The 23,387-nt window shown below is 52.3% G+C and overlaps 1 protein-coding gene across 2 annotated transcripts; it reads right to left on the bottom strand.

The window, feature by feature from the left end:
• Positions 1 to 387: 387 nt before the first annotated feature.
• On the bottom strand, positions 388 to 8,079 carry LOC140421740 (uncharacterized). 2 transcript variants are annotated; one of them, XM_072506581.1, is made up of 2 exons: positions 7,862 to 8,079; positions 388 to 4,867 (listed from the first exon to the last, which is right to left on the bottom strand). In XM_072506581.1, exon 2 carries the CDS (start codon positions 4,515 to 4,517, stop codon positions 3,111 to 3,113), a length of 1,407 nt encoding a protein of 468 aa, XP_072362682.1. In that variant the 5' UTR covers positions 4,518 to 4,867; positions 7,862 to 8,079; the 3' UTR covers positions 388 to 3,110. The 2 variants fall into 2 exon arrangements, with proteins under 2 accessions (XP_072362682.1, XP_072362683.1); XM_072506582.1 differs by having other exon boundaries at positions 7,921 to 8,079.
• Positions 8,080 to 23,387: the final 15,308 nt, after the last annotated feature.

The following is a 23,387-nucleotide window of genomic DNA, read 5'->3' as shown; positions in this document are numbered from 1 at the left end:
CAGGCTCCGATGGCCGCAGCCCTCCCCCACCTCGCTCCTATTCACTGGCCGGCTTAAACCGGCCAGCGTGGAGGCCCCCGCCCGGGTCTCCTTCTCCCTTGCTCGGTCCCAGGAAAACCAAGAAATCCCCTTCAGCATACAACCCCTACATTCAGACCCAAGCCCCAAAGAACCATCATTGCAAATGAAAGTCCCATCTCTCCCCTTGTCCAAATATGATGTGGCGATGCCAGCATTAGACTGGGGTGAGCACAGTAAGAAGTCTTACAACACCAGGTTAAAGTCCAACAGGTTTGTTTCAAACGCTAGCTTTCAGAGCACTGCTCCTTCCTCAGGTGAATCTCACCCGAGGAAGGAGCAGTGCTCCGAAAGTTAGTGTTTGAAACAAACCTGTTGGACTTTAACCTGGTGTTGTAAGACTTCTTACTTGTCCAAATATATACAGCGTCGACTCATTTAGTACATACACCAACACGCAGTGAGAAAATAAAGTTACATGAGGCTACATCGGTACACGACCATTTCTCAATTCTGCTACAGTCCTTCTGCCTTTGCAAACTCCTCCGCTGCTTCTGCTGTCCCAAAATAAAAGTCCTTGGATTTGTAAGTCACCTTCAACTTAGCTGGATATACTATGCCACAGTGCACCTTGCTGATGTAGTGCCTTCTTCACCCGGCTGACGGCAGCCCGCAGCTGCACCGTAAAGTCCTGGTATATACGTATACCAGCTCCAGCCCACTGCACCACCCGCTTCTGCTTTGCCCAGCCCAGGACTTTCTCCTTCACGCTGTACCTACGGAAACACAGAGTCACTACTCTTGGCAGCTCACTCGCCTTTGGTATAGGCCTGCTCGACCGATGAGCCCGATCCAGTTCATATCGGGAGGGATCACCCCCCTCCCCCAATAGCTTTGCCAACATCGTGACAAAATACTCCATCGGCCTCAGCCTTCCACCCCGTCAGCCAGACCCACAATCCTCAGATTCTGTCTCCTGGATCTGTTTTCCAGGTCTTCCATTTTGACTCGCAGACCCTTGTTGGTCTCCATCACCCTCCGCAACTCCTTCCCCATCGAGGTGAGTTGATCACTGTGCTGCGATAATGGCTCTTCCACTTCTCTTCCGTGTCTCACCTTGCTCCTGCACCTCCGCCGCTGCGCTTCATACCGCCGCCCTCACCGGAGCAATCGCCTCCTCCACCAGCACTTTCAATACCGCCCCATCTCCTTCTTCATCACTTCCATATGTTTTGTGAACTGTTTTTCAAGTTCCACAGCCATCACCTTGATCTGTTCTTCTGCTGTGAGAGTTGAGGCCTCCCCCGGTGCCCCAGCCTCCGCTTTCCTTACAGTTCCTACGCTGACTTTTTCACTCCCCGGCGGACTTCCATTCACCCCCTTTTTCACGGCTGATTTTCTCCCAAACTTGGATATTTCTCCTCCCTGTGCCTTCTTACAGACTTTTCAGCCTCCGTTACCCCCGGATCTGGGGTTTAAAACTCTGAAATTCCTATTCCCGAGCGGAAGCCCTCCAGTGTGAGGCTGCCTCCTGCCCACCGTCACCGAAAGTCAACAAGAAGCTACTTTAACCTACACATAGAACTTAGCCCTTTACACAATCTGAAGCAAAATACAGAAAAATGGACTGTAAAAGTTTCTATAGGTACGTAAAATGAAACGTTTGGCTCAGACAAAGGTTTGTCCGTTCCAGATAAAATCAGGAGAATTTAGAATGAGGAATAGAGATCTCTACAGCCACCTCGTTCAACACTCTGGGATGTAGATCATCAGCTTTTGGGGTTTATTCTTCACTTCCAACCCCATTAATTTCCCCTGTCTACTTTTTCACTAATTCTCATCTTACTGTTCCTCGTGCTCACGGGTCCCTTGGGTCTCTGGTGTTTTGTGTAAATTTTTGCATCTTCCTCTGTGAAGACAGACACACATTCTTCAGTTTCTCTGCCATTTCTTTACTCCCCATTATAAACTCTCCTGTCTCTGCCTGGAATAGATCCACGTTGGTCTTTGACAATCTTTTCCTTTTCACATTCTTGTCGAAGCTTTTCCAGTCGGTTTTTAGGTTTCTCCCCAGTTTGCTCTCACATTCTATTTCTCTTTATCTGTTTCTTGGTCTTCCTTTGCTGAATTCTAAAACAAGTTCCCAATCCGCAGGTTTACTATTTTGACCACGTAATGAGCCTCTTCCATTGGTCGAATAGGATCTTCTACATTCTTGTAGAAGCTTTTCCAGTCGTTTTTTATGTTTCTCGCCAGTTTGCTCTCATCATTTTCTTGGTCTTCCTTTGCTGAATTCTAATGGACCTCATGAATCTTTAACTTTTCTTGTTAGCCACGGTTACATTACTTTTCCTGTTGGAATTTTGTTCCTTAAAGGAATCTATATTTGTTGTATATGTGAAATAAAAGTCGTAAAAATCCCAGAGGACCATAGGCTGCTCTCCCTTCGACAGAGAGACAGCTGACTGGAGGTGATTTAATCCAAGGGTCAGCACACCTCAGGCAAGGGGCCTGTTTGAGAAGGCGGGGCCTTCATGAATAAACTCAGCCTGTACGGGAGTTGAATCCTCACTGTTGGCCTTGCTCTGCATCACAAACCAGTCATCCAGCCAACTGAGCTAACTGACCCTCTGATAAATATGTAATAATTCCTTAAATATTAGGTATTCCCTGTACAAATCAGTTTCCCGGTCCACATCAGACAACTTCCTCCTCATACCCTGATAGTTTTCCTCTGTGAAGAACATCCAGATAAATTAAAAGAACCATGTAATCACCAGGGCCCATCTCCATGGCAGCATGGCAGACTTTGTGGTGTTCCAAACACAAATGGAAACTAAATATCTTCAACTTTCAAAGACCCTTTCACTCTGTGATCCTTGTGCAATTTGGAGCCAGGTATTAGCAACAAGGCTCAAAGAGCATCAGCCCATTGGAGGCAAAGTGGTGAGACCGGGCAGTCCAGCAGAAAGAAACCCTCCGACCATCCCCACTGACCACCTGTCAGAATGAACAAAATGCAGTCCTGGATGTAGAGCAGAAACAATAACAGCAGAATCCAACCCCTGTAATCGATTGTGAAATTGTTGGTGTCACAGCAGGTGTGATGAAACATGCAATGCCGTTTCACATTGAGAGGTGGATGGCATCTCCCCAGGGTGAACTCGCTGGTGTGTCCGCAGGTTGGATGAATCACGGAACCGTTTCCCACACTGAAAGCAGGTGAATGGCCTCTCCCCAGCGTGAATTCGCTGGTGTGTCTGCAGGCTGGATAATTGAGTGAATCCCTTCCCACACTGAGAGCAGGTGAATGGCCTCTCCCCAGTGTGAACTCGCTGGTGTGTCTGCAGAGAGGATGGCCGAGTAAATCCCTTCCCACACTGAGGGCAGGTGAATGACCTCTCCCTAGTGTGAACTCGCTGGTGATTCCGCAGGTAGGTTGAATCACGGAACCCTTTCCCACACTGAGAGCAGGTGAATGGCCTCTCCCCAGTGTGAACTCGCTGGTGTGACTGCAGAGTGGATGGCCGAGTAAATCCCTTCCCGCACTGAGGGCAGGTGAATGACCTCTCCCTAGTGTGAACTCGCTGGTGATTCCGCAGTTTGGATGAATCACTGAACGCTTTCCCGCACTGAGAGCAGGTGAACGGCCTCTCGCCAGTGTGAATTCGCTGGTGTGTCTGCAGGCTGGATAATTGAGTGAATCCCTTCCCACACTGAGAGCAGGTGAATGGCCTCTCCCCAGAGTGAACACGCAGGTGATTCCGCAGGTTGGATGAATCACGGAACCCTTTCCCACACTGAGAGCAGGTGAATGGCCTCTCCCCAGTGTGAACTCGCTGGTGTGTCTGCAGAGTGGATGGCCGAGTAAATCCCTTCCCACACTGAGGGCAGGTGAATGACCTCTCCCTAGTGTGAACTCGCTGATGGTTCCGCAGGGTGGATGAATAACTGAACCCTTTCCCACACTGAGGGCAGGTGAATGGCCTCTCGCCAGTGTGAATTCGCTGGTGTCTCAATACCTGGTAAGAATCACTGAATCCCTTCCCACACTGAGAGCAGGTGAACGGCCTCTCCCCAGTGTGAACCCGCTGGTGTTTCTGCAGAGTGGATAACTGAGTAAATGCTTTCTCACACTTTGAGCAGGTGAATGGCCTCTCCCCAGTGTGAACTCGCTGGTGTGTCCGCAGGGTGGATAACTGAGTGAATCCCTTCCCACACTGAGAGCAGGTGAATGGCCTCTCCCCAGTGTGAACTCGCTGGTGTGACTGCACGTCGGATAACCGAGTGAATCCCTTCCCACACTGAGAGCAGGTGAATGGCCTTTCCTCAATGTGAACTCGCTGGTGTATCTGCACGTCGGATAACTGAGTGAATCCCTTCCCACACTGACAGCAGGTGAACGGCCTCTCTCCAGTGTGACTGCGTCGATGAATCTCCAGCTTAGATGGGGCTCTGTATCCCTTCCCACAGTCCCCACATTTCCACGGTTTTTCCATGTTTTGGGTTTCCTCGTGTCCCTTCAGGTTGGATGGATCAGTTGAACCCTTGTCTACACACAGAACATGGGTATGGTCTCTCCCCGCTGTGAATGTTGATATGATTTTGAGGCTGTGTAACTGGTTAAAGCTCCACAGTCAGTTCACTGGAACACTCTCACTCGGGTGTGTGTTGTGTGGATCCAGTCACACTGATGTTTCAAATCTTCAGAAGCCGACAGTTCGGGTAAATGTTTCTTCTTCTAGATTCAAAGGCCGATGATATTCAGGTTCTAAGGAATCGAGTGACTCTGTCAGATCGAGACTTGACTGTTGAGATTTCTGTCTGTAATTCCTCCTCGTTGAATATCCTGTAAAAAAAAATTACAAAATTCATCACTGTCAGTACAGGATAGAAACTCAGAACAATAATTCTAATTAAATGGAACATTTTTTTTCCTCTCTCTTATTCCCCGAAAGCTGTAAATCTCCATCCCACACACTCCCTCCATTCTCACTCTGCTGTATCTAATATTCACCCTCCCTATTCTCCTGAAGGTGCTGATTCAGGCTGATTGACAAATCCAAGCTCACAGCTTCCTGTCCAGGAGATCACAACAAATATGAGCTGCAGTCGGCCATTCGGCCCATCGAGCCTGAACCATTCAATGGGATCATTGGCTGAACTACCTCAGCACCGTTTTCCCACACTATCCCCATATCCCTCGACCTCGACATCTTCAATATCTAGAAACCTATCAATGTGTGTCTTGAAAATACTTGATGACTGAGGCTCCAGAATCCTCTAGGATAGAAAATTCCAAAGCTTCACCACATCCTCGAGTAAAGAAATCCCTTCTCATCTCAGCTTTCTCTCCATTTACCTGCCTGTCCCCCACTACGCTCGACACCCTGAATCAGAAATCTGTCTGTGCCGGGGTGGCAGGCATGTGGTGCGGATACGGGAGTAGCTGCTTTTCCGCAGGTTCTGGTGCCACTCATTATAATCTGACACTTATCCTGATTGCCTGGCACTCATCTACCTAATCCTTGAATTCATATTTGTTATCGTGTCCCTGGAAGACTTCAGGTTTCGGTCTGGTAGGATTATGCCGGAAAAAGTGAAGAAATCATAGATAAAACAGCGCAGGTGGATTCAGCGGGAATGGAGCCGCTTTTTCCACATGGCGGCCTGACCCTCAGGAGGTCTCTCGACCCCGTGCTCTCTGGGACTCTCTCAGAGGCGGCAAAAATGATGACTGCCGACATTATCCGTGTTATTGACCAGAGGCGGAGTGTGCTGACTCAATATCTGTGAGCTCGAGGTCCAGTTGCAAAACACCATGAAGTGGCTCAATGATCCGGAGGAGAGAATCCTGAATGTTCAGCAAGATGCCTCCTCGATGGAGGCAAGAATCAATCCTTTGAAAACCAGCCGAGTGGCGTGGCGGAGGTCCTGGAGGACCGAGGGCCGGAGAAAGAACATTCGAGTCATCAGCCTGTCCGATGGTCATCATAGAATTTACATTGCAGAAAGAGGCCACTCGGCCCATCGAGTCTGCGCCTTGGAAACAACACCCTACCCAAGCCCATACCACCAACCCATGCCCGTAACCAGTAACCCCACCTAACCTTTTATTTGGGCACTAAGGGCAATTTATCATGGACAATCCACCTAACCTGCACATCTTTGGACTGTGGGAGGAAACAGGAGCACCCGGAGTAAACCCACGCAGACACGTGGAGAACGTGCAGATTTCAGACAATGACCCAAGCCGGGAATCGACCTGTGACCCTGGAGCTGTGAAGCAACTGTGCTAACCACTGTGCTACCGTGCTGCCCATAAATTTATTTTCTGTCCATTAGTGTGGAGGGTAAGGCTCCCGTGAGGTTCTTCGAGGACCGACTGCCATGTTTTCTCAAGCTGGATGTGAAGCCTGGGCGTTTCAAATTAGAAAGATGCATCGGTCTTTGAGGCCGAGGGATAGTTTTCACCCCAGGCCTGTAATCATTCACTTCCAGAACTTCAGAGAATGGCCTGGAGAAGGAACGGCGAGGTGGCACCTGGCTACAGGAAGGAGTGAGGATTTACTTCTCCAGGACTTTTCAGCAGCAACACAAACGAAGTGTCGAGGCTTCGGTGAAGTTCAAAGGCAGCTCAAGCCTGTGGGGAGTGAACTACATCAGGCTTTATCCTGCTCCCGACAAATGGTATCCAACAACTCTGTCAAGTCTATCAATAATCCAACTATTGCCTTTGCCTTCATTAAATCCAAGGGCAGCCAGGATCTGGAGGGATGGTTTGCAGCTCGGACTAACTCAGGTTGTAATCCAGACCCTTTCCCTGTCATGGTGTTGTTGTCTGAATTTCAGAATCACAGAAATACACATAGGGACAGGAGTAGGCCATTCAGCCCCTCAAGTCTGTCCTGCCATTTAGTGAGATCATGGCTGATCTGTGGCCTAACTATCCATTAATATCTTTGCTTAACAAAACTCTACCTCAGATTTAAACTTAATAACTGTTCCAGCTTCACTTGCTGTTTGTGGGAGAGAGTTCCAAACCTCTACCACCCTGTGTGTGAAGAAGTTCTTCCTAACATCTATACTGAATGGTCTAGCCCTAGTTTTTAGACAATGATCCCTATTTTTAGCATCTCCAACCAGTAGAAATAGTTTATCTTTATCTACCCTGTCAATATCTTAAATACTTCAATTAGATCACACCTTAAATGTCCAAATTCTAGCGAAAACAGGCCTAATCTGTGGTTAAAACTTTGGGTCAGAGCTGCTGCATTTTCTCCCTCGCCTCCCACAGCATCCTGGGACACAATTCGTCCAGAGCTAGTAATCTAATAATCTTATGGGTGGCAAGGTAGCACAGTGGTTAGCACTGTTGTTTCACAGCACCAGGGGCCCGGGTTTGATTCGGAGCTTGGGTCACTGTCTGTGCGGAGTCTGCACGTTCTCGCTGTGCCTGCGTGTGTTTCCTCCGGGTGCTCCTGTTTCCTCCCACAAGTCCCGAAAGACGAGCTTGTGAGGTGAATTGGACATTCTGAATTCTCACTCTTGTGTACCCGAACAGGCTCCGGAGTGTTGTGACTAGGGGATTTTCACAGTAACTTCATTGCAGTGTTAATGTAAGCCTACTTGTGACAATAATATTAAAGATTATTATGAATGGGCCAAAGGGCCTCTATCCGTGCTGTAAAGAGAGGGACTTTATAGAGAAACTGCCAAAGCCACAACATTCACCAGCTCTGAGGACACACCTTAGCTCCCTTTCCAATCTGAAAGCAGCCTGAGCTGGATTTACATTCCCCTTAATTGATCATTGCTGGGTGATAATCCTGTACTTCCTCACCTCACACCACTGTGACAGCACCTTCACCACACAGACTGCAGCAACTGACCAAACATCACCTTCCCAGTTATTCCTGAAGGCACCGCCTTCCCAACCTGGCCCCTTGCCTGAGGTGCGGGGATCCTCAGGTCACATCACCGCCGGTCAGCTCTCTCCCGGGACCAGGCCCTGGTTCACAGCCGCCATCTTGGGGAAGCAGAGCGCATGCGCTGGCGTCTTGGTGATGCAACAGCTAGTGGGCGGGGCCTGAAGGTTTCTGTTCCCAGTCGGGTCCTAGTGCCCGTCGATCATTAAAGTAACAGGTTTTTAATAAGTTTCACCCACGCTGCAGCTGATGTTTGTAGCCTGGAGGTGTCAATGGATCACGTAGACATTCAGTGTGAGAGGCTGCAGCCTCCATATAGCTACCTGAAGGCGGTTATACAACGCTTGATTACATTTCGTGGTCCTTTCCAGTCCGTTATCAAGATGTTTTTGTGATATTTTCTTACCCTCAGGGTGATATTTATTTATTTAAAATACATTTCAGCAGCAAGCTTACTGGCGATTTTTAATGGAAAGGAGGTTATTTATTATCACACTATTTCCCTGGATGTTTGAACATCTCAGTCTCTCGTCTCTTTCACACTCACAGACACAGGAATTAGGAACAGATCAAGTTGAAGCTGTAATGATGAAAATGGAATATAGACTGCACTCTTTATATCGCTGCAGGCCTGTTGTCTTCTTGCTGAGCTGGTCCTTTAGTTGGAGTGAAGCGTTTAAATTTTAAAAATTTTTTATTCAAATTTGTGTCAAAAAAACCAAAACGTTTGCATAACCGTATGCAACAATTAACAGAACAAAATAAATGTTAACCGTATATACAAAGAAAAGAACAATACAACGTGACGATCCCCCCCCCCCCCCCCCCCCCCCAGATGCTGCTGCTGCTGACCTTAACTGCTCTCCTAGAAAGTTGAGGAACGGCTGCCACCTCCGAGAGAACCCCACCATGGACCCTCTCAAGGCAAACTTTATTTTCTCGAGACTGAGAAACCCAGCCACGTCACTAACCCAGGTCTCTACACTCGGGGGGCTTCGAGTCCCTCCACATTAAAAGGATCCGTCTCTGGGCTACCAGGGAGGCAAAGGCCAATACGTCGGCCTCTTTCGCTTCCTGAACTCCCAGATCATCTGACACACCAAAGATCACTATCTCTGGACTCGGCACCACCCGGGTGTCTAAGATCTTGGACATTGCCTTCGCAAAACCCTGCCAGAATCCCTTAAGAGCCGGGCATGCCCAGAACATATGGACATGGTCTGCAGGGCTTCCCGCACACCTCGCACATTTATCCTCAACCCCAAAGAGCTTGCTCATCCTGGTTGCCGTGATGTGTGCCTGGGGGACCACCGTAAACTGGATTAAGCTGGGACTTCTGGTTGCGGCTATGCCTGGGTCGGTCGCACGTTCAGCAGCTCCCGCCGTGAACGGACGTTTGGGGCCTTTTGAGGAGCCCCAGTGGCACTTGGACGACGATTCCTGGTGTGGGAAGGCAGCAATAAGGTTCCCCAAGCACTGCATGGAGTGGACCTGGAGTGGAGCAGTCATAAAAGTGATATTGGGACTTCTGGGTGCGGCTATGCAGAGCTAGAAACAGTAAAAGATTTGGCTTGAGCTGCAGGTTTAGACAAAAGCCTCTTCCAGCATGCAGGCGGGGGAAGGGCAAGCTTAAAGCTGCAATCTGACTTGACTCTATCAAAGGTGAATTCTAGCAGCAGAGGGAACAACTGTGAAAAGATCTAACAAGGCCATTGAAGAAGCAGGGACGAGGCTTCCGGTGGCGGCCATGGAGGAGTGGGTCGCGCATTCGGCAGCTCCCGTCTGGAACTGACTCTCAGACCTTTTACAGGAGTTTCTATAGACTTTTTAAACGGACCAGAAGTGTAACGGCCAAAGGAGCGGCACTGGAGCAACGGGAGAAGCGAGGGAAAGAAAACAAAATGGTGGCGGCCAGGGACAAAGGGGAGCTGCAGGAGTTCATCAAGTGCTGCTTCGAGGAGCTGCGCGAGGAGATGCGCAAGGAGATGTTGGCGCCTATGCTTTCGGCAATTGAAGGACTCGGGATCACCCAGAAGGTCCACGAAGCTAAGATCCAGGAGGTACAGAAAAGAGTCTGTCAGAACGAGGACGAGCTCGTGGGCCTGGCGGTGAGAGTGGAGCAGAACGAGGCGCTACACAAGAGGTGGGCGGGAAGACCCGAAGACCTGGAGAACAGGTCGAGGAGAAAGAATCTGCGAATCCTGGGTCTCCCTGAGGGAGTGGAGGGGGCTGATGCCGGGGCATATGCGAGCATGATGCTCAAGGCGATGATGGGCACGAAGACCTCTTCGAGGCTGCTGGAGTTGGACGGGGCACATCGGGTGCTGGCGAAGAAGCCCAAGGCAAATGAGCCGCCAAGGGCGATGGTGGTGAGGTTCCACTGGTTCACAGACAGAGAGTGGGTCCTGAGATGGGCCAAGAAGAAGCAGAGCAGTAAGTGGGACAATGCAGAGATCCGAATATACCTGGACTGGAGCACGGAGGTTGCAAAGCGGAGAGCGGGTTTCAACCGGGCCAAAGCGGCGTTGTACCGGAAAGGAGTGAAATTCGGAATGCTACAGCCAGCGCGACTGTGGGTCACATACAAGGGCCAACACTATTACTTCGAAACGCCTGAAGAGGCGTGGACCTTTGTAGAAGCCGAAAAGTTGGACTCTAACTGAGGGTTTATGAGGGTAGGGGGGATGTTTGAGGTTTGATGTGTGATGGTTGTTGTATATAGGGGGTCAATCACATGCAGGAAATGACACATGGGCTGGGGGAGAGAGACAAGGCCGCGACAGGAGCTGCGTCAGAGGGGGCGGAGCGGGCTTTGGAAAGCCCGGGGTGTTTTCCCGCACGCGGGAAGAAAGGCGGGAAGGGGAACGAAGGAATGCATATGGATTGGGAGACTCCCACGCGGGGAGGTCAATGGGACAGCGGGGGAAGCCGGGGTCAGCAGGCGTCAGCTGACTTACGGGAGTGACATGGGGGGAGCAAAAAAGCTAGACAGGGGTCTAGCGGGGGGGAGGGGATGGGGGGAAGGGGGGGGGGGAAAGGGTTGCTGCTGCACTGACCAAAAGGGAATGGGACACAGAAGAGGTGGTCGGGACGGGGATCCCCCCTCTGGGGGACTGGAGGGTGAGGGAGGCGTGGACACGGGACTGGCCCAGAAAAGGAGATGGCTAGTCGGCGGGGCATGGGGGGGGGTGAGAGCCCCTCCAATCCGGCTGATAACATGGAATATGAGGGGCCTGAATGGGCCGGTGAAGAGGGTTCGAGTGTTTGCGCACTTAAAGGGACTGAAGGCGGACGTGGCCATGCTCCAAGAGACACACCTGAAGGTGGCGGACAAGGTCAGGCTAAGAAAGGGATGGGTAGGACAGGTATTCCACTCGGGACTGGACGCGAAGAATAGAGGGGTGGCAATATTGGTGGGAAAGCGGGTGTCATTTGAGGCCAAGACTATTGTAGCGGACAATGGAGGGCGATGTGTAATGGTGAGCGGTAGGCTGCAAGGGATGTGGGTGGTGTTGGTAAACGTATACGCCCCGAACTGGGATGATGCAGGATTCATGAAGCGCATGTTGGGGCGCATTCCGGACCTGGAGATAGGAGGCCTGATAATGGGAGGGGACTTCAATACAGTGTTGGATCCAGCACTAGACCGCTCCAAATCAAGGACTGGAAAGAGGCCGGCGACGGCCAAGGTACTTAGGGGGTTGATGGATCAGATGGGGGGAGTGGACCCATGGCGGTTTGCAATGCCGCAGGCCAGGGAATTTTCTTTCTTCTCCCATGTACACAAAGCCTACTCCCAGATAGATTTCTTTGTTCTGGGTAGGGCGCTCATCCCGAGGGTGGCGGGGACGGAGTATTCGGCTATAGCCGTTTCGGACCATGACCCACACTTGGTGCGACTGGAGCTGGGAGAGGAGAGTGACCAACGCCCGCTGTGGCGGCTGGATGTGGGACTGCTGGCGGACGAGGTGGTGTGTGGGAAGGTGAGGGGGTGTATCGAAAGGTACTTGGAGGCCAACGACAACGGGGAGGTGCGGGTGGGGATGGTATGGGAGGCGTTGAAGGCGGTGATCAGGGGAGAGTTAATTTCCATTAGGGCTCATAGGGAGAAGTCAGAGGGTATGGAAAGGGAGAGGTTAGTGGGGGAGATTTTGAGAGTGGACAGGAGATACGCAGAGGCCCCAGAGGAAAGATTACTTGGGGAAAGACGACGGCTCCAGACGGAGTTTGACCTGTTGACCACAGGGAAGGCGGAGGCACAGTGGAGGAAAGCGCAGGGGGCGACCTACGAGTATGGGGAAAAGGCTAGTCGGATGCTGGCACACCAGCTCCGTAAGAGGATGGCAGCGAGGGAAATAGGGGGAGTCAAAGATGGAAGGGGAGCCACGGTTCGGAGTGCGACGAAAATAAACGAGGTATTCAAGGTCTTTTATGAAGAGCTGTACAGATCCCAGCCCCCAGCGGGGGAAGAGGGGATGAGACGATTCCTAGATCAGCTGAGATTCCCGAGGGTGGAGGAGCAAGAGGTGGCTGGGTTGGGGGCACCAATTGGGTTGGAGGAGCTGAGCAAGGGTTTGGGGAGCATGCAGGTGGGGAAGGCCCCGGGACCGGACGGATTCCCGGTGGAGTTCTACAGGAAGTACGCAGACCTGTTGGCCCCGCTACTGGTGAGGACCTTTAATGAGGCAAGAGAGGAGGGGACCCTGCCCCCGACATTGTCGGAAGCGACAATTTCTTTGATCCTAAAGCGGGACAAGGACCCACTGCAATGTGGATCATACAGGCCGATCTCGCTCCTCAATGTGGATGCAAAGTTGCTGGCAAAAGTGCTGGCCACGAGGATCGAGGACTGTGTCCCGGGGGTAACGCACGAGGACCAGACGGCATTTCTAAAGGGCAGGCAACTAAACATCATTGTGCGGCGGCTCTTAAACGTAATAATGATGCCATCGGAGGAGGGAGAGGCGGAGATAGTGGCAGCTATGGACGCGGAGAAGGCCTTTGACCGAGTAGAGTGGGAGTACCTCTGGGAGGTGCTGCGCAGGTTTGGGTTCGGGGTAGGGTTTATCAATTGGGTTAAGCTCCTTTACAGAGCCCCGATGGCAAGTGTAGTGACGAACCGGCGGAGGTCGGAGTACTTTCGATTGTACCGAGGGACAAGGCAGGGGTGCCCCCTGTCCCCCCTGTTGTTCGCATTGGCGATCGAACCATTGGCCATGTCATTGAGGGAGTCTAATAAATGGAAGGGGGTGGTCCGAGGGGGAGAAGAGCATCGGGTGTCGTGATATGCGGATGACCTGTTGCTGTACGTGGCGGATACAATGGAGGGGATGGTGGAGGTCATGCAGACTCTAAGGGAGTTTGGGGAGTTTTCGGGCTATAAGCTCAATGTAGGGCAGAGTGAGCTCTTTGTATTACAGGTGGGGGACCAAGAAAGAGGGATAGGGGACCTACCGCTGAGGAGGGCGGAGGGGAGCTTTCGGTATCTAGGGATCCAGATAGCCACGATTTGGGGGACCCTACATAAACTGAATCTGACGAGGTTGGTGGAGCAAATGGAGGAGGATTTCAAAAGATGGGACATGTTACCGCTCTCACTGGCGGGTAGAGTGCAGTCGGTCAAAATGGTGGTCCTTCCAAAGTTTCTGTTTGTGTTTCAGTGCCTTCCCATCGTGATCACTAAGGCCTTTTTTAAGAGAATAGGCAGGAGTATTATGGGGTTTGTGTGGGCGAATAAGACCCCGAGAGTAAGGAGAGGGTTCCTGGAATGCAGTAGGGACCGAGGAGGGTTGGCGCTGCCAAACCTGGGGAGCTACTACTGGGCAGAAAATGTGGCGATGATCCGCAAGTGGGTTATGGAGGGAGAGGGGGCGGCATGGAAGAGGATGGAGATGGCGTCCTGTAAAGGAACGAGCCTGGGGGCGTTGGTGACGGCACCGCTGCCGCTCTCGCCGACAAAGTATACCACGAGCCCGGTGCTGGCCGCAACGCTAAGGATATGGGGCCAGAGGAGACGGCACCGGGGTGCAATGGGAGCATCGGTGTGGTCCCCGATCAGGGGTAACCACCGGTTTGTCCCGGGGAAGATGGACGGGGGGTTCCAGAGCTGGCATCGGGCGGGGATTGGAAGAATGGGGGACCTGTTCATCGATGGGACATTTGCGAGCCTAGGGGCACTGGAGGAGAAGTTCGAGTTACCCCCGGGAAATGCCTTTAGATATATGCAGGTGAGGGCTTTTGCGAGGCGACAGGTGAGGGAATTCCCATTGCTCCCGGCACAAGAAGTTCAAGATAGGGTGATCTCGGGTGTATGGGTCGGGGAGGGCAAGGTGTCGGAAATATACCAGGAGTTGAAAGAAGAGGGGGAAGCGCTGGTAGAAGAGTTGAAGGGTAAATGGGAGGAGGAGCTGGGGGAGGAGATCGAGGAAGGTCTGTGGCCTGATGCCCTAGGTAGGGTTAATTCCTCCTCCTCGTGTGCCAGGCTCAGCCTGATACAATTTAAGGTGGTCCACAGAGCGCACTTGACGGGGGCGAGGTTGAGTAGGTTCTTTGGGGTAGAGGACAGATGTGGAAGGTGCTCAGGGAGCCCGGCGAACCATGTCCATATGTTTTGGTCATGCCCGGCACTGGAGGGGTTCTGGAGAGGAGTGGCGGGAGCAATATCTCAGGTGGTGAAAGTCCGTGCCAAGCCAAGCTGGGGGCTAGCAATATTTGGAGTCGTGGACGAACCGGGAGTGCAGGAGGAGAAAGAGGCCGGCATTCTGGCCTTTGCGTCCCTCGTAGCCCGGCGAAGGATCTTGCGAATGTGGAAGGAGGCGAAGCCCCCCAGCCTGGAGGCCTGGATAAATGATATGGCTGAGTTCATAAAGTTGGAGAGGATTAAGTTCGCCTTGAGAGGGTCTGCGCAGGGGTTCCACAGGCGGTGGCAACCGTTCCTAGACTATCTCGCGGAGCGTTAGAGGAAAGTCGGTCAGCAGCAGCAGCAACCTTGGGGGAGGGGACGGGACGTCCTGGGAGCGGGGGGGGGGGAGAGGGGGGACTGCCTGGGAGGGTGGATGAGCAAGAGATAACATGAAGGGTTGGGAAAACTGGCACGTACAGGTGAGGGCCAGTGTACAAAGCTGTGTAAATATATCATTTTGCCATGTATATATCTTGCTCTGCGCGATTTCTCGTTTATTTTTGTTATGCGGGGGGGGGGGTTATTGTTTGTAAGGGAGAAAAATTGTGTGAAAAAACTTTAATAAGTATATTTTTTTTTTTAAAAAGTGATATTGGAGAAGAGAGGAGAACGGGCGCAAAAAAGTAAGATGGCGGCGGGTAGGGACCAGGCAGCATGGGCGCAATGGTTGAGGGAGCAGCAGGAGTTCCTGAAAAGCTGCTTTGTGGAGCTGAAAGCAGAGATGCTGGCCCCAATGAAAGCGTCGATTGAGAGGCTGGTGGAGACCCAGAAGGCTCAAGGGACGGCGATCAGTGAGGTGCAGCAGAAAGCCTCTGACAATGACGACGAGATCCTGGGCCTGGCGGTGAAAGTGGAGGCGCACAAGGCGCTGCATAAAAAGGTGCAGGAAAAGTTTGAGGACCTGGAAAACAGGTCGAGGAGGAAGAATCTCTGGATTCTGGGTCTCCCTGAAGGTGTGGAGTGGTCCGATGTCGGGGCATATGTAGCCACGATGCTGAACATGTTAATGGGCGCGGAAGCCTTCCCGAGGCCCCTGGAGCTGAATGGGGCTCACAGAGTCCTGGCAAGGAGGCCGAAGGCAAATGAGCCGCCAAGGGCTGTCGTGCTGAGGTTTCACCGCTTCACAGACTGAGAGTGCGTCCTGAGATGGGCAAAGAAGGAACGGAGTAGCAGGTGGGAGAATACGGGAATCCACATCAACCATGAGTGGAGTGCAGAGCTGGCCAAGAAGAGGGCAGGGTTCTACCGGGCCAAGGCGGTTCTCCACGAAAGGGGGTGACGTTCAGGTTCTTGCAGCCAGCGCGACTGTGGGTCCCTTTTCAGGACCGCCATCATTATTTTGATAGGCCGGATGAGGCACGGACCTTTGTTCAGAACAAAAAGTTGGACTCGAACTAATGGTTTGCTGTGCGTTTGGGGAAAGCTGGGGAGTGGGAAGAGGTGATTGGATGTGATATGTGTCTTTTAATGGGCATGGGTATTGTTTTGGAGGAGTCGCCCCTCGCGTTCGAAGGGGGGAGGGTAGGCAGGAAGCCCTGGGTCGGTGGGAATTGGGGAGAGGCTGCAGGAGAAAGGAGCTGTGCCACAGGGGGGCAGGGCCGGCCCAGGTAGATAATCTCGGGCTTTTTTCCCGCGCTAAAGGGGGGCGTGGCCCGACGGGAGGGGTGGTGCTGGAGGGGTGTCTGTATCGACTTGAAGGGGGAGGGGGCACTTTGATGGGGAATCTAAACGGGAGGATCGTTGGCAGAGGCGGGTGCGGCTGAGGTCAGTAGGAGTCAGCTGACTTACGGGAGTGCAATGGGGGGAGCAAGGGGGCTAGGCAGTTTTCTAGCCATGGGGAGTGGGGGGGGGGGGCTGGACTGGGTTGCTGCTGCATTGACCGAAGGGGAGCTGGAGATAAGAGGGAGAGTCGGGGCGGGGGTCCTCCGCCTGGGGGACTGGAGAGTGCGGGAGGCGTTGGCACGTGGCTGGCCTGAGAAAAGAGATGGCTAGTCGGCAGGGGGGGGGGGGGGGGGGGGGGGCTGATCACATGGAACATGAGGGGCCTGAACGGGCTTAAAGGGACTGAAGGGAGACGTTGCTATGTTGCAGGAGACGCACTTGAAAGTGATGGATCAGATCAGGCGGAGAAAGGGATGGGTGGGGCAGGTCTTTCATTCGGGGCTGGATGCGAAGAATAGAGGGGTTGCAATCCTGGTGAGTAAGCAGGTGCCGTTCGAGGCGCTGAACATTGTGGCTGATAATGGGGGTCGATATGTGATGGTGAATGGTAGGCTGCAGGGGACCCGGGTGTTGTTGGTGAATGTATATGCCCCAAATTGGGACGATGCAGGGTTCATGAAGCGCATGCGGAGTCGGATCCCGGATCTGGAAGCGGGGAGCCTAGTAATGGGGGGGGGGGGGGGGGAACGGACTTTAATACGGTACTGGACCCGGCACTGGACCGATCCAGGTTGAGGTCGGGCAAGAGGCCAGCTGCGGCCAAGGTTCTCAGGGGGTTTATGGATCAGATGGGGGGAGTGGATCCGTGGAGGTTTGCTAGGCCGGCGGCCAGAGAGTTCTCTTTTTTCTCCCACCTGCATAAGGGCTATTCACGGATAGTCTTCTTTGTGGTGAGCAGGGCACTGATTCCAAGAGTGGAAGGAACGGAATATTCAGCCATAGCGATTTTGGACCACGCCCCGCACTGGGTGGAGTTGGAGTTGGGGGAGGAAAGGGACCAGCGCCCATTGTGGTGCTTGGATGTGGGACTGTTGGCAGATGAGAGGTTTGTGGGTGGGTCGGGGGGTGCATTCAGAGATTCATAGAGGCCAATGATAATGGGGAAGTTTCGGTTGGTGTGGTGTGGGAGGCTCTGAAAGTGGTGGTTAGGGGAGAGTTAATCTCAATTAGGGCTCACAGGGAGAAGAGAGAGAGGATGGAGAGGGAGAGGTTGGTGGGGGAGATATTAAGGGTGGATAGGAGGTATGGAGATTCCCCTGAGAGGGGATGCTGAAGGAGCGACGGAGCCTACAAACGGAATTTGACTTGTTGACCGTGGGGAAAGCGGAGACCCAGTGGAGGAAGGTGCAGGGGGCAGTATACGAATATGGGGAGAAGGCGAGCCGGATGCTGGCGCATCAGTTACGCAAGAGGGAGGCGGCGAGGGAAATCGGAGGAATCAGGGACGGAGGGGGGAACACGGTGCGAAGTTCGGCTAAAATAAATGAGGTATTCAGGGATTTTTATGGGAACCTGTATAAGTCAGAACCCCCGGGGGGGGGGGGGATGCGGCAGTTCCTGGACCCGTTGAGGTTCCCGAGAATGGAAGTGGGCAAGTGGAAGGCTTGGGGGCCCCGATTGGAATAGGGGAGTTGGTTCCGGGTTTGGGGAGTATGCAGGCGGGCAAGGCCCCGGGGCCTGATGGGTTCCCGGTCGAATTATATAGGAAGTTTGTGGATCTGCTGGGTCCGCTGCTGATGAGAACCTTCAACGAGGTGAGGTCGGTAGGGATTTTCCCCCCGATAATGTCTCGGGCGCTGATCTCGCTGATCCTCAAGCGGGACAAGGACCCGCTGCAGTGTGGCTCGTATAGGCCGATATCGCTCCTTAATGTAGATGCCAAGTTGCTGGCAAAGGTCCTAGCCACAAGGATTGAGGATTGTGTCCTGGGAGTGATGCGCGAGGACCAGACGGGGTTCGTGAAGGGCAAGCAGCTAAATGCAAATGTGCGGAGGCTCCTGAATGTGATTATGATGCCCCTGGAGGGTGGGGAGGCAGAAGTGGTGGCGGCAATGGATGCGGAGAAGGCCTTTGATTGGGTGGAGTGGGAGTACCTATGGGAAGTGCTTGGTAGGTTTGGGTTCAGGGAGGGGTTCATAGGGTGGGTCAAATTGTTATATCAGGCCCCAGTGGCGAGCGTATTTACGAACCGGCGGAGATCAGAATATTTTAGGTTGTACCATGGGACGACACAGGGGTGCCCCCTGTCCCCTCTGCTGTTTGCTTTGGCAATTGAGCCATTGGCCATGGCGTTGGGGGATCTTGAAACTGGAGGGGGTTGGTCCGGGGAGGGGAGGAACATTGGGTCTTGTTGCATGCTGATGACCTGCTTTTGTACATCGCAGATCCAGTGGAGGGGATGGTAGAGGTCATGCGGATCCTTTGGGAGTTTGGGGACTTTTAAGGCTACAAGCTTAGCGTGGGGAAGAGTGAGCGCTTTGTGGTGCATGCGAGGGGCCAGGAAAGGGGGCTGGAGGAGCTGCCGCTTAAGAGGGCGGAGAGGAGTTTCCGGTATTTGGGTATCCAGGAGTTGGGAGGCCCTGCATAAGAATTTCTGGCTTTGAAAGCAGACCAAGGCAGGCCAGCAGCATGGTTCAAATCCCATAACAACCTCCCCGAACAGGCGCTGGAATGTGGTGACTAGGGGCTTTTCACAGTAACTTGATTTGAAACCTACTTGTGACAATAAGCGATTTTTATTTCATTTCATTAGCTTAATTTGGCACGGTTAGTAGACCAGATGGAGGAAGACTTTAGGAGATGTGACGTGTTGCGACTCTTCCTGGTAGGCAGGGTGCAGTCCGTTAAGATGACAGTCCTCCCTAGGTTCCTGTTTGTGTTCCAGTCCCTGCCCATCCTCATCCCCAAGGCCTTTTTTAAGCGAGTAAGCAGGAGCATTATGGAGAATGTACGGGCAAGTAAGACCCCGAGGGTCAAGAGGCTGTTTCTGGAGCATAGCCGGGACAGGGGTGGGCTGGCACTACCGAACCTCTGTAGTTATTACTGGGCAGCCAATGTGGCAATGATTCGGAAATGGGTAATGGAGGGAGAGGGGGTGGCGTGGAAAAGATTAGAGGCGGTGTCATGTGTGGGAACTAGCTTGGGAGCGTTGGTGACGGCACCTTTGCCGCTACCGCCGACAAGGTACACCACGAGCCCGGTGGAGGCGGCTACTCTGAGGATCTGGGAGCAGTGGAGATGGCACAGGGGTGAGTTCGGGGCCTCAATTTGGTCCCCAATACGGAACAATCATAGGTTTGCACCGGGCAGGACAGATGGCGGATTCCTGAGCTGGCATCGGGCGGGAATTAAAAGGATGGGGGACCTATTTATTGATGGGGCTTTTGCTAGCCTGGAGGCGCTGGAGGAGAAATTTGGGTTACCCCCCAGAAACACTTTTAGGTACATGCAGGTAAGGGTGTTTGTGAGAAGGCAGGTAAAGGAATTTCCGCTGCTTCCCGCACGGAGGATTCAGGACAGGATGACCTCGGGTGTATGGGTGGGAGAGGGCAAGGTCTCGGTAATCTATCAGGAGTTGCAGGAGGCGGAGTAAGCCTCGGTGGAGGAGCTGAAGGGCAAGTGGGAGGAGGAGCTGGGTGAGGAACTGGATGAGGGCTTGTGGGCGGAGGCCCTGGGCAAGGTTAACTCCTCCTCGTCTTGCTCTAGACTTAGCCTGTTCCAGTTCAAAGTGGTTCACAGGGCACATAAGACAGGGGCGAGGATGTGCAAGTTTTTTGGGGTGGAGGTCAGATGCGTCAGGTGCTCGGGGACCCCAGCGAATCACGCCCATATGTTCTGGGTGTGCCCAGCGCTAGAGGGGTTCTGGAAGGCCTTCGCAAAGGCTATGTCCAAAGTCTTGGATACTCGGGTAAAACTGAGCTGGGGGATAGCAATATTCGGGGTATCAGATGAGCCGGGAGTACAGGAGCCGAAAGAGGCCGAAGGTCTGGCCTTTGCGTTCTTGGTAGCCCGGAGGCGGATCCTACTAATGTGGAGGGATGCGAAACCCCCAAGCATGGAGGCTTGGATTAATGACATGGCAGGGTTCATCAAGTTGGAGAGGATAAAGTGTGCCTTGCGAGGGTCTGTGCAGGGGTTCTCCAGGCGGTGGCAACCGTTCCGTTAGGTGGCAGTCAAGAGTAGCAGCAACCCGGGGGTGGGTGGGGGGGGGGGGGGTTGGCTTGTTTTTATTATTGTAAGGGGCGTTTGCCCCATTTTCTCTCTCAGTTTGTTGGATAGTTTAGAGTTTAGTGGGTTAAGCTGTTGGAGGGGATGGAGTAAGGCCCCCCTTTTTACTTTCTTTTCTTATGTATATTTTCTTTACTTTTTGGAGTGTTTTGTAAAAATTTATTGAAAAACTTGAATAAACATATTTGGAAAAAAAAAACATATGCATTTCAGGCCACCAATCCCGCTGTTTTCAGCAACATATCTCTGTCTGGTCTTCATCAGAGACATACTGGCACTATTCCCTAGTCTCCATCAATTTTTTCACCTTCTGAGCTATTGTTCCGGTACCCACCCCCGCCATACTAGTTTAAACCCTCCCATGTGACACTAGCAAATGTCCCGGCCTGGATATTCATACCTCTCCAGTTTTGATGCAACCCGTCCTTCTTATACAGGTCACACCTGCCCTGGAAGTGCTGCCAGTGGTCCCAATAACTGAAACCCTCCCTCCTACACCAGCTGTTTAGTCACGTGTTTAGCTGCTCTATCGTCCTATTTCTAGCCTCACTAGCACATGGCACAGGGAGTAATCCCGAGATTACAACCCTAGAGGTCCTGTCTTTTAACTTTCTGCCTAGCTCCCTGAACTCCTGCTGCAGGACCTCATCCCCCTTCCTGCCTATGTCGTTAGTACCAATATGTACCAGGACCTCTGCCTGTTTGACATCCCCCTTCAGGATGCTCGCTAACCATTCCAAGACATCCTGGACCCTGACACCAGAGGGGCAACATACCATCCTGGAGTCTCTTTCACATCCACAGAAGCACCTATCAGTGCCCCTGACTATAGAGTCCCCGATGACTATTGCTCTTCTGCGCTTTGACCCTCCCTGCTGAACATCAGAGCCAGCCATGGTGCCACTGCTCTGGCTGCTGCTGTTTTCCCCTGATAGGCTATTCCCCCCAACAGTATCCAAAGCAGTATACCTGTTCGAGAGGGGGACAACCATAGGGGATTCCTTCACTGACTGCCTGCCCCTTCTGTTGGTCACCCATCTCTCTGCCTGCACTTTGGATGTGACCACATCTCTATAACTCCTATCTTTGATGCTTTCCGCCACCTGCATGCTTCCAAGTGCATCCAATTGCTGCTCCAACCGAACCACGTGGTCTGTGAGGTGTTGCCATTGGTTACACTTGCTGCAGATGGAGTCAACTGGAACGCTGGAAGCATAACAGATCTGCCACATCTCACAGTTGAAGCACTTAGATGGAGTTACAATTAACTATATGGCCCTGACGTTAGATTTGTACTGTAAAATTAAATGCTAAATACCGATCTCTGCCCTCAGGTTTAGTCACTCCACTATCTAGTTCATCAATTAGATTTGTTTTGCAATATTAATTTTTTTTCAAATTTAACAGATTCCCAATCAGCCAATCAGGTCCCAGCTTTACTGTGATGTCACTTACACCCCCCCCCCCCACCCCCCACACAACTTGAAAAGGAAATAAGAATCACTTACCTTCCCAGGATGCTCTCTGGTTCTCGCCCTGTAAATTAACAGTTACAAGCCAGGAGAAGGGAAACAAAATGGTAGGGAAAAAGCACCTTCTCCCACTCCGCACCAAAGTACCTCACTGCACCAAATTACCAAGTTCCACTTCCCACTCTGGATGCGTCTCACTCCAGGCTGTGTCTCCTTGACCTGCGCAAAGCTTACTGAGTGCACTTTCTGTCTGTCTTTTATACAGACCCTCAGCTAACCAGAGTGACTCACACTGCTTATGCTTCAAACAGCGTACTCCACAAACATCCACTCCCTCCAGCACAGTGGCAGCAGTGTGTACCATCTACGAGATGCATTGCAGAAATTCACCAAGATTCCTTATGCAGCACTTTCCAAACCCACGTTCACAGGGGATAACGGCAACAGACATATGGAAATCCCACCACCTGGAAGTTTCCCTCCAAGCCACTCACCATCCTGAATTGAAAATATATCGCTGTTCTTTCACTTCACAGGGTCAAAATCCTGGAACTCTGCCGAATAGCACTGTGGCTGTACCTACACCACATGGACTGCAGCAAGGCAGCTCGCCACCACCTGCTCAAGGGCAATTATGAATAGGCAATAAATACTGGCCGAGCCAGCGACGCCAACATCGTATGAATGAAATTTGGAGAAGCAAAAACACTACAGACGTTGGAATATCAAAATTTAAATAGCAAATGCTAGACATACTAATCAGGTTAAACCGCATCTGTGGAGAGAAAAGAACAGAATTACAGGTTCAGGTCTGATCTGCGGTCAGCCTCCAATAAAACTCTGATCTAATGGAGCTGATGAATGGCAGCTATGGTTCCCACAATCCCCCGCGGTCCAGAAACCACTCTATCCAACTCTCTCATTGCCCAGGCGCTGGGTGCGCATGCCCCAGGGCCAGACAGCCAGCCGCGGGGCATTCTGGGTGGCTCCTCTGTTTTGCGTCGGAGGGAAGCGGGAAACGGAGGTGCAGATGGGCTGCAGTAAACTGGTAAGGATATGGAATCCCAGGGAGAGCCATGACGTCAGTTCTGGACGGGGAGAGTTTCGCAACTCCCGAGTGAAGGCCGCAAACCCTAAATAAGACCCAGCGATACTGGGTTTGTGGCTCCGGGACCTGTGCCTGGGATCAGGCCCGGGTGAACGGCCGCCATGTTGGTTCAGCGAGGAGAAGAGCGCATGCGCTGTCTTCTGGCCAGGTAATAAAGAATGAGCGGGACTTTCAGGGTTCTTATTCCCAACCGGGTCCTAGTGCGCGGGAGATGTTAAAGAGCTACAGGT

The sequence above is a fragment of the Scyliorhinus torazame genome, chromosome 5 (genome assembly GCF_047496885.1).
Source record: "Scyliorhinus torazame isolate Kashiwa2021f chromosome 5, sScyTor2.1, whole genome shotgun sequence".
In the NCBI taxonomy this organism is placed as follows: Eukaryota; Metazoa; Chordata; class Chondrichthyes; order Carcharhiniformes; family Scyliorhinidae; genus Scyliorhinus; species Scyliorhinus torazame.
This window is presented reverse-complemented; position numbering and strand designations above follow the sequence as displayed.

Excerpts from the sequence above, each read along its gene's own strand:
- LOC140421740 (XM_072506581.1), bottom strand. The coding sequence starts at position 4,517 with ATGGAAAAACCGTGGAAATGTGGGGACTGTGGGAAGGGATACAGAGCC.